Here is an 11,575-nt window from a genome sequence, read left to right as displayed (position 1 = left end):
AACACTTTTATTAGGAACATGTGCACACCTGCTTATTCATGCAATTATTTATTCAATCAAATCATCCCGTCATTCATGTGGCAGTAGGACAACACATAACATCATGCAGATACAGGCCAGGAGCTTCAGTTAATCCTCACATCAAAGAGTGGGGACTTTGATTGCATGATTGTTGGTGCCAGACAGGTTGGTTTGAGTATTTCTGAAACTGCTGATCTGAGATTTTTACACACAACAGTCTCTAGTTTACTGAGAATGGTGCCAAAAACAAAAAACATCCGGTAAACGGCAGATCTGTGGACGGAAACACCTTGTTGATGAGAGATTGGAGGAGAATGAGATTTGTTGGACCTAATGGAAAGGTTACAGTAACTCAGATGACCACTCTTTACATTTGTGGTAAGCAGACAAGAATCTCTAAATACACAACATTTTGAAACATGAGGCAGATGGGCCACAGCAGCAGAAAACCATGTCAGGTTCTACTTCCTGTCTACCGAGAACAGAAACATGAGGCTGCAGTGGGCTAAGGCTCACCAAAACTAGGACAGTTGACATCTAGAAAAAACATAGCCTGGTTTGATGAAATTGGATTTCTGCCGAGGTAGCAGATGGTAGGGTCAGATTTTGGATTGGATTTACCAACCTGCCTTGTGTCCAGACAGGTGGTGGTGGTATAATGGTGTTGGGAATGTTTTCTAGGCACACTTCGGGCCTCTTAATACCAATCAGTCATGGTTTGAATGAGTATTGTTGCTGACCATGTTGCAGACCTTTATGGTCACAATTTACCATCTTCTAATTGCTACTTCCAGCATGTGAATGCACCATGTCACAAAACAAAAGTTGTCTCAAAGTAGCTATCGTGTTTGGTGACCAGGGGGAACAATGCTTGTCCCAGCAAAATCCAGCTTGGTTGGCATGGCAAATCTAAACTCAGATGTGCTATACTCTGTTGTGCAATAACTGGGAGGAGAACAGCTTGGATCCTCTTGTTCATGTGATTCACACTATACACAGATCTCTTACACAGCATTTACAGTACTTGTTTTTTTTTTCAAAGGAAACAAGTTAATTTATACAGATATACTGTTGTTAACAATCTCCTCTGTGTCCTATCCTGCTCTATCAGATTAATCTACTTTAGCACTAGTTTAACCCAACCTGCAGTATGCAGCTGTCTCCCATAAGGTTTATTTTAATAAGTCATTGGAGGCTACATTTAAAACATTGTCATAGTGAGACCTCTTGTGGCTGCACAGAGAAGCAACTTGACTACTGAAAACATCCATATCATTCACCCTCCATATTATTTCACTGATTATTTAAATAAATGAATTTGGCTTTGGACTTTTCTGTGTGTGTGAACCCGTGTTGTTACATGCCTGAGCCAAATTTGTAAAAAATATCAATGGAAGTTACCACTTTTAACCATGAAACTGTTCTATAAAGAATTCCTCTTTATGTTTAAATATATGTTTATTAAGTTTATGTTTTATCATAATCTTCATCATTATGCTTCATTAACTCACCTGTGAAGTAAGCTAGAAAAGTTCCATATAAGTAATATACAGTACATGTTTCTGTTTGTGTGCAGGTTGGCATGGTGGCTCAGAGGTTGGGCGAAGGCCTTTCTGTTTGGAGTTTACATGTTCTCTCTGTGTCTGCATGGGATTCCTCTGAGTGTCCCTGTTTCCTGTCACAGTCCAACGACAGGTAAGGTAGAAACTCCAAATTACATGTTAATGTGAATGTGTTTGACTGTCTATATCTGCCTTTCGCTGAGGGCACACCAGTCTCACACAACCCTAAAAAGGATGTGGGTGGGTGGATGGATGGATGGGTTTCTATAGGCCTTTGTGATCTCAAGAATATATTTTTGGAGTGACCTTATCGTACTGCACTGATGATGAATGATGTTTCCTCTCTGGAAATTGCACCATAGAAAGTGAAGCCACTTTTGCATTTGTGGAATAGGAGTAGTTATTACAGTACATGTTTAACGCTCTCTCACCTTATCTTTCCTTGTCTGTCTCGTGCCCCTCACCGTCTGTGTTTTAGAGGAGAACTGTCACACTCTGGCCTGAGTGAGGGTAGGTTGGTGAAAGGCTGACTAGAAAACTGTACTTTAATCATAAATGTCGATGACAGGAAGCATGACAAAGTCAGTTCAGTGCAAAAAAAAAGGTTTTATTGTCCTTTTTTCCCAGACAATCCAAAACAAAATGAAAATGCAGACCTCCATTGGTCTGCACAGCTGCACAGCCCTTCTCTAACTGCCCGGGCAGTGTAGACCTCCCTCCATTTTATAGAATAGGCCCCTCCTGGCTGGACGCCATGCTCAGGTCCTTTGACACTGCCCGGAACCAGGAAGTGCTGTGGTAAGACTAGAAACAAAATTAATTTAATTTTCAACAATGGCCTTCAACCTTTAAACAATAAAAAATTAACTAAAAATTGTGTGTGTGTGTGTGTGTGTGTGTGTGTGTGTGTGTGTGTGTGTGTGCGCGCGCGCGCGCGCAACACAAAATGTGTGTTTGTATTATAGGAAAAAAAAATAGCACAGGAAACTTGCTAAGGTGTTAAATATAGTTTAGTGTGTGCACCCACCAACTAGCAGTAGCAAGCTACCTGGCTAACATGTGGCATGTGAGTTGTATGGTAGTGTGGGGAGCTGGTGTGGTGTGTCAACAGTGGCAGGGGAAACTGTCACAAGAACACATAATGTCTTATGTGCAATAACCACCATAAAATTATGCATTAGTTAAAATCATCACCAGAACATTTAAACCAAACTTTTAATGGAGCAGTAATGCAACACATCTGTTATAGGATCATAACATTAAACATGGTACATTCAATCAAGCATACACATCAACACACAGTAGTTTCTCAAACCACTTTCCGATTTGCCATGTAAATGTGCAGATATGATCAGCAAATGGACTTAACACTTTTCTACTTCACAAGATGCTTCCCTGAGAACATTTATTATATTTTAAAACACATATACATATAGTTTGGTGTTGGATTGGACTGCATTCAAACTGTTGGTGTTTTAGATGTTTTTCCACTGCAAACTATAACCTCAATAATAAAAACATGGTTAAATAATACTTATCTCACAGTGTCAATCAAAGATGGACATTATAATCTTTGTAAAAGGTAGAATTCATGGCTGACCTGTTGTATTGGATTGCATTACATTTTTCACGTGTCCCTAAAAAAGTTGCCCCTGAGTGTATTTTTGATGGAGTGTTAGAACAAAATAAACGATTGGAATGACTTCACATAAAGTTCTATGCTGTATACATGTATATACAGATGTTTCTCCATGGTAGAAGCATGCACTGAATTTGACCATTTATTACAACTCCTGCTGAACTTCTGTGAAGCGTCAGTCTGGTTATTCTGTATTACATCTCGGCAGGACATTTCTGCCACACCAATACGAGATAGATGCATGAAAGAAAGCCTCTGCACTGGCCACATGAGCGCATACTGAATTAAAAAGTGACTGCAGCTACTGTTTTAAAAACACTGAATCCCTGTAAAAGGACAGTTTATCAAAAACACAATGTGGTGGTGCCACTGCACAACATCACATGCCCTGCAATGCATGAAAGACTAAACTGATATAACAGCAAACACATTAAAGAAGGTCTCTGTCTGTGGAGGACATGTATTCACTAGCAGAGCTATAGATGGTGCTGCTCTGACGAGCCAGAATGTAATCCATTTTCTTTTTCCTTTGAGGTTTGAAGAGGACATAGAGGAAGATGGACACCACTGTCAGGAAGCAGGATACAGCCACTGCAGCTACCACCAGCCATGTAGATGTGGAGTCTGCAAAAACAGAGATAGAGGTAAAGAATGTTTAGATATACAGTAGAGGCCAGTGGTTGTCTGTTTTGCTGCAAAGAATAATTCCACTGCATAGATGTCATTTACCATGGGGACGCTAGAGACGCGTCCCCACCACTTTTTGAAATGGCATATGGCATTTGAAATGGATTTTGGCATAACTTGTTAAAATGTTGTGGGAAAAAAAGCTTGCACAAAGAAATGTTAAACAAATGAGAATGGTTTGAGAAAGGTTTGCACATTAACAAAACATACAATGCAATTTAACTATAGAAGAAACAAATGCAGTGAGAAACGGTAACATAAGATAAAATAAAATCCCCCTTATCCTACTGATTCTAAAATTAAAACCATTTTTATCTTTTAACAAATTCCTGACACTGTTTCTTCATGTCCAAATTTTCCATTGACTGCGAACATGACAAACAGCCATAACAGTGTAGGGTCTAATTTCGTATCATTCTTATGCTTAGAAGGAGCCATGATTGATTGAGCTTGACTCATGAACTACTGTGAACTATGTTTCTCTAATGTTGAAAAAGTTGCAGCTTTGAACAACAAGTTTAACTTAACATTTAAAGGTTGATTTATTGTCTTTAGCTTAACGAACATTAACATTATTCCTTCAGTTGTTTCTGTTGTTTTTGTCGTATTGTAACACAAAGTGACGCCCCGTGTTAGATCTTGGACTAAGTTATTGATTGACATCTTAGAAAATGTAACAAAAGTGTTTCGTTAGGGCTCTCTCATTAACACATTCAACACAAAAACACACGACTTACCCTCTAGTTGAAGCTGTATGACAACTTCCTGTCTTCCTCCTTCGTTCTGAGTGACACACTTCATCTCTGTCTTCATGTCTTCATCCGTCATCGCTACAACAACTAGCATCAGCTCAATGTGGCAGCTTTCGGACACCTTGCTTACCCTGGAAACGTTGAGACAGACACAGCCATCTGATAACATGCTATGATTTGGGTTGGTAACATTGCAAGCATTTGTCGGATGTACCTAAAGGGTTAAACTAGGCAAGATGTTTATACAATAATACTCCCCTATTCACAGAATCCAAGACAATTCAATCCAAAGTGAAAACAACATCTTAGGCTATTATTATACTATTAGGCTCCAAACTGCATTATTTCCTAGTTGGAAAGTTGCTCTTGTTCTTTTTGTGGGTGGCAACATATTGCTTCACACTTGTAAAGTTCTTGTTTTGACCTCAGGTTTCAATACTGAGAGGATATATTTATCAAAAACAAATCCACAATTACCTCCTTCCCCCCTGCAGAGCCCGCCCATCGAGGTATGATGACTCCACTGATTGGCCATTGACCAGCCATGTGACCATAGTTGAATCTGCCATTTGACATTCAGTGAGCACCTTGCAAAGCAGCTCCAATCCTGAACCTAAATTAATTCAGAAGTGAATTGACATTGGACATTTGTTGAAACTGAACATTCTGTTTATTCATTAATGAGTTTTTGCATGTAAGCATGAAATTTCATATATGAGAACAAAAAAACATTTTTATCACTTACCATGCGGACTTTCAAAAATGGACCCATTCCGTGGCGAAATGATAACAGGTGGATGAATCATTGGAGCTAAAACATAAATAAAAACAACATTTAATAAATAGACACAAACAGGAGGAATTAAAAAGTAAAATGTAAACAATCTAGGAGCAGTAGCATCAGTGTTAACAAATGTCCACACAAAGAAAAATAAATAATGAACACAGCTCCAAAAAACTCACTGTGAACAATGTCGTAGCTGCTGCTGATTAGCTCTGGGTCAGAGGTCATAGAGAGGTCAGGCACAGTGGTGACTTCAGGGTATAGATCTGGTAGACACAAATACACACAACAACTCGTCAAATGACAGCAACAATGACTTATTTCACACAATAATAACAATTCATGCCAATTAACAGTGTTTTTGTGTGTTATGTGTGGATTGAGTTGTCTGGTCCCTTTTGGCTGAGCTAAGTCAGTGTGTTGCAGCTATTAGGCCACTAGAGGGCAGAGCATGCTAAAAAAACTGACATCTCCTCAAGATTATTACTCAAGATCCTATAATTAAAGTAATATGTAGTACATGTGTTGTCATACTGACTCAATTTGTGGATTTTTGAAAATTAATCTACATTTACTTTTCCTCAGATCAACAATTTTACATTTTTATTACCAAATAGAGCAGAAATAAAACATGACTAGCAAAACCAGTAGGACCTCACAGCTTGATCTGCAGCAGTGTGCTTCATCAAGCATTGCACGCACATACTGGCAATAACAATGAATATTATTCAATAATGCCAACCATCATTTATAGGAGTATTTTGCAATAGAAAATTAAAACGACTCTGATTTCGCCTTCACTCCTCAGTGACATTGTAAATAAGAGAAATGACAAGTGTTGTGACATCACACATCACCTACCTTCAACTTTGAGCAGGATAGTTCTGCTGACTTTGTACTGCTGGCCGTTGATGAGCGTGCTGAGCTGACAGGTGTAGACACCTGCATGGGATCGCTTCACAGCAGGGATAATTAGCTGACCACTGTCTCGGCTGGAGGAGCTCACTCTGCCTATTTGAATGGCAGTGGAGCTGGAGTCCTATCGGGAAAATACATACTGCGTCACTCACAGGGAAGGAGCAAGGCACTAACACTGAAACTCTTGAGGGTTTGATCTAGCTGGGGCCTCTCATACTCCAAATTGTTAAATAACTGGCGCTTTATGACTTTTTAATTTGAAGTATCCGTCTATTTTGAAGCATCTCTAAAATGGGAAGATGTTTAATGTGCTGCACAACAAACACATTAATTGGCCATTAACTAATATATAACTCTTTTAGATCTCTAGTGGCACACAGCACAAACTGTACTGTAACTCTTCTCCCCTTGAGCTATAGTGTCTGGTGACAGGCATCACAATATCTCACTATGGTAAATAAATGTTACCTTAAACAGCTGAAGCCTTTTGCTGAGTTACAGCACAGTTTCTCTTTTGTAGCACATTTTTCCTAATTGAAGCGGTTCAAAAATTCAACATGCTGAACACACTGTAAAACTCTCTTAAACAAATTCTGTGATACATTAATAAAATTGATAGTAAGTCATTTTTGTCCATTAATTCATCTTTTTAAGTCTTAAAAGTCTTAAAACAAAACAAGTATACAAACTTGTCTTCAATCATTTTCAAAAGTGAGTGTCAGTATCTTGAAAATAAGAATACATTGCTGCTCTAAATTAAGTTAACAAGTTAGAACCGATTGAATTTTAAGGCTCAGTAAAACAAAACAAAACAAAAAAAAAACATACTCTTTTTGTAACAAGGTTCTGGTTCAAAACAGGCTGAAGACCAGTTAGCCTTTTGTAGAAATCACAAAAGTCAGAAAATTAGTTTTAAAAGATTAAAGTCTCAGCAACTGACCAATTAGTCATTGAACTGTTTATGCTGATCAACATCCAGGATAAAAAGTATTAATTCCTCTCACCTTGTACCACTCAATCAGTCTGTCCGTCTTGTTGAAGTTACTTAGAGAGGGACATCTGTACATCAGCTTCTCTCCCACTATGACTGAGATTGGATGGTACAGTTTCTTTATGTCTGATGAGCTGGACTCGTACACATATAGCCTGATGCTCCCGGTTACACAGTAGGTTTCATTTCTGGAGAGAAAAGTGAGGACAAATTTTAAATTGTGGTTCGCAAGGTGGTGTAGCAAGTAAGGATATAATTTGGATCTGTATCTGACGTTCCTTCTAAGCAAAAATATCAAATCTGCTAGTTTCAGAGATGTGTTTTGTAGCACGCTCTGACCTTAACCTATCTAAGGAGGGAGGCAAGAGAAAACGCAACCTTCTGGAAATTAAGAGAAGGACACAAAAGAGAGATTTGGTGCATTTTGTATTTTTGTAAGTCTGAACATCAAAATTAGTATAAAAATGTCAAATACTGTCAAAAAAGCTGTTTATACATGTTTTTGTTATAAATTACTTATTGATTTGGCTTATGGTTCCCCATCTCATTGCATTATTATATCTTGGAGATAAAAAGAATATTGAATATAGTTTCCAGAGAAATTGCATGTATCACATGTTAGTGCATGCTCACTAAACTGGGAAAAACCACCAGCTGTTGAAATAAGTTGTCTGGTCATTTGTTAGTTGCAAGACTGTAAAGTTTGTTCAGTCACCATTTGCAAATGATGTTCAGTAGAGCACAAAGAAAATGGCAGAACAGGTGAGGGATGAAAATACGTGAGAAGTGTTTCAATGGATACCTGTAGGTGCAGTTGTAAACCCCTGAGTCTGAAGCCTGACCCGGGAGAAACCACAGCTGTTCATCATGCTGCTGGACACGCCCATTGCTCTCAAAGGCCTCACCCTCTGTCCCGTTGTCCTTGGTGATAAGGTACCTTGCTGTTGGGGGGGCGATTTTGCGTAGTGTGAGCTGTCTCTTGAAAAAAGGGAAAGAGAGGATCACGGCATCGCCATCCGCTCTGAATAGCTCCACCTCTGGAGACACTTGGTGGCAGCCGTCTGCAGGGAAGAACCCAGATAACTCATTATTACACTTATACTAACATATTGTTATGCTAAATGAATGAGCCTGATAAACCAAGGGTGAAATAGTTGCTTTCCCTTCCACTTGCAGAAAATGTTGATACCAAGAAGCTGAGTTTTTTTAGTCTGTGGCAGGCCCCTGCTTCATTTCTGATTCTTCATGTTGCCTGCGCCCAAGTGAATTATACTGCATTATATTACGTGTTTTGGTCCATTTCACTGGTTAAGGTGAGCTTAACTGTTAACACGTCATTATTATACTACATTAAAAGTATATACTGTGTATTTATAGGGAAGTGGTCTCAGACATACTGTATATATACAATATGCAGATAAATACACTGTGCTTAGGAGGCCTTCAGGTGTGATTTTTATACAGTTTCAAAAGACAGAATTTGGTCAGTTTTTAATTGCGTATGATATACAGTTTGTGTAGCTACAATATATACAGCATGCTCACCTTCCATAGGCAGAGGAGGTAATGGAGGTCTTCCATAAACGTGTTCAATGATGACCAGACCTAGCAGCAGTGCCAAGCGAACCATGATAGCAGTCTGCAGGGGGACAAAAATCTGAAATAAAAGATCCACTGACAAAATATGAAGTGACGTCTAACTAGTGCGTCGTCTGAGACAGCTTTCAGTTTCCAGTGAAAATAATTGGGTTTAATACTACAGAAGAGCAAACGAGTGGAATAATGATTACAGTACAGATAACATAAGTGCCACTAATGGAGAAAAAACAAAATATTGACAAAAGTGATTTGCCAATGTCGTTTCCTCAAGTGGCTTAGAGGTTCAGTGACATTTAGCTTTTATTTAAACTCTTTTGTAGATTGTGAACCTTGTGACATCACAAGAGGTGTCATCTGACACTCCCATTCATCCCGCCCCCACTGAGCAGCCAGATTTAACCACAAGTGGTTTACCAATAAGATGAGTCACATTAAATGGATAAAGGCCACTCACATTAGAGATCAGCAAAATTTGATAAATAAAAGCAACAGTAGAATAAAAAATATAACTAAAGACTTCTGTCTAAATGGTTTCAGAAAAAAAAAAAAAAAAAATGAAATAGAATAATTGGAATAGTTGTCTGGTGTTAGTTCCACTATTAAATATGTCTATAAATTTTAGCAGCAGGTTTCACCAATGTATTTTGCTGATTGAAGATCTGGGCATTTAATGTAATAGATTATATATCCAATTTGAAAATAAATTCTGTTCATTAGGTATGAGCATTATCTAATCAATCTAATTAGGACTGTTGTACTACATTTGATTTCTGTTTATATACATATAGTAACAAAAAAATAAGCTATTATTCTGACATTTTACATTATCTTAATTTGACATATCATTATATTATTATATTCCATAATGTTTTCGATCAAAGTTCATTTATACTCCACATTATTCTATTCTATTCTATTCTATTCTATTCTATTCTATTCTATTCTATTCTTCCTCAGTTGTAGCTGGGTCTGTCAGACAGGAAGGTAAACTCTTGGGTTCGTGCAGAGAATTTTTGCCGCAGAGTTAAATCATCATTTCCATGGAAACTAGCTGATTTTCACTTCTGCTTCTGTTTCCTTGCCTGTGATTACAGGATCAGCTGACAGCAGGCAACAGTATCTCTCTCGCTCTCACTGACTCGCTTGCGTGCGCACACACACACACTTGCACGCCTGCACAGACGCGCACAAGTGATACATTTTTTCCCTGAGAAAATCTTTTGTTTCAGTGTGTCATCAAAGGGCGATCTCATTCATAAAATCTGTGGGAGTGCTATCGTTGTAAATGAACATCAATAGACATGAGTCACAATGCATTAAGCGTGGTATTATGTGGGAATTAATGTACATTTTGGCCCAAGGATGATACCAATTAAAGCAAAAACTCCCACCTAAGCTTAATACGTCATATCTAATGGTTTGCCAATTGCATAATACACATATTATACTGTTTCTAGGAGTGTAATTCAGTTTCTGTCTAATAAGAGAGAGACCAATAATGATCCAGTTCAGTGGTCATCATTGCAGTACTTCAGCCGCATTCGACTGTAAATATTATATTGAGATTTTGTGATGAAAAAATATATATATGTTTACACAAACAATATATGACTGTATTTATTAATTATGGAGAGATTATGTGATATTATTGACTGTTTAACTTCAAAGATTAGACAGTCAGTATCAGTATTTTCTATAATATAAATGAATTGAAAATACCCAAATACAGTCTGTGATCAAGCTAAAAAATATAAGCAGTAAAGCAAAAACATATTCAAAAATAGCAGTATTATGAACATAAAAGTATTTTGTGTTTATGAATATACAGTAAATGTCTAAATAAAAAATATAAATATATGAAATTGTATTAGTATTTTATATACATATATATTTATATACTATATAGTAAATACAAGTAATACTAATAACGTGATTGTTTGTTTGTATATATATGTGTGTGTGTGTGTGTGTGTGTGTATATATATATATATATATATATAAAATATGTAGTATTAATGTGCTGTTACTCTATGCCTATGCACCTGCGTGTGTGTGCATGTGTGTGATATATATATATATATATATATAGAGAGAGAGAGAGAGTATACTCACATCGTACAGACGAGTATGGCGGACAGGCAGATGTGATGAGAGCGTGGACTGGAGCAGCATGTGGTCAGTTTCTCGTCCGTTCAGGGGGAACCTGTGCTCCCTTTTCAAGGTTCCCACCCCTCTGAGATGGAAATTTCTCAGGTTTCCCAATGTAACGCAGTGTCCTGTACAGCTCACCACTCATGTCTGCTGACTCCTCAATACACACATTCTCACATACACACACATACATTGTGGGAGAAAAAAAAAAGCTATAGTTAAAAGTATTTCCTGCAAGTTCATGCTGATGAAAAAGTAGTGCTTTACTTTTAACAAGTGTTTATAACTGTTGTTGCTGTTCCTCTGACATCATCTGCCTCTTGCGTCAGTGGTGGACGGTGGACATCTCTGTTTGTTTGAGCACAATAACACACACACACACACACACACATGCACACCAGCTGTCCACAGATGAGAGAAAGATCATCAGTAAGGGGTTATTCACCCACATTATTAAAAAACATTTTCTCA

General features: G+C 37.8%; 1 protein-coding gene across 1 annotated transcript; it reads right to left on the bottom strand.

Annotated features, from left to right (window-relative positions):
• Positions 1-2,764: 2,764 nt before the first annotated feature.
• LOC111218441 (interleukin-1 receptor type 2-like) lies at positions 2,765-11,174 on the bottom strand. The gene is made up of 10 exons (XM_022740749.1): positions 11,066-11,174; positions 8,900-8,993; positions 8,157-8,415; positions 7,368-7,542; positions 6,307-6,484; positions 5,625-5,711; positions 5,407-5,472; positions 5,139-5,274; positions 4,647-4,792; positions 2,765-3,846 (listed from the first exon to the last, which is right to left on the bottom strand). Exons 1-10 carry the CDS (start codon positions 11,123-11,125, stop codon positions 3,653-3,655), a joined length of 1,395 nt encoding a protein of 464 aa, XP_022596470.1. The 5' UTR covers positions 11,126-11,174; the 3' UTR covers positions 2,765-3,652.
• Between the last annotated feature and the right edge of the window lie 401 nt (positions 11,175-11,575).

The sequence above is a fragment of the Seriola dumerili genome, unplaced genomic scaffold (assembly GCF_002260705.1).
Source record: "Seriola dumerili isolate Sdu_G_001 unplaced genomic scaffold, Sdu_1.0 BDQW01000052.1, whole genome shotgun sequence".
Lineage (NCBI taxonomy): Eukaryota > Metazoa > Chordata > Actinopteri > Carangiformes > Carangidae > Seriola > Seriola dumerili.
This window is presented reverse-complemented; position numbering and strand designations above follow the sequence as displayed.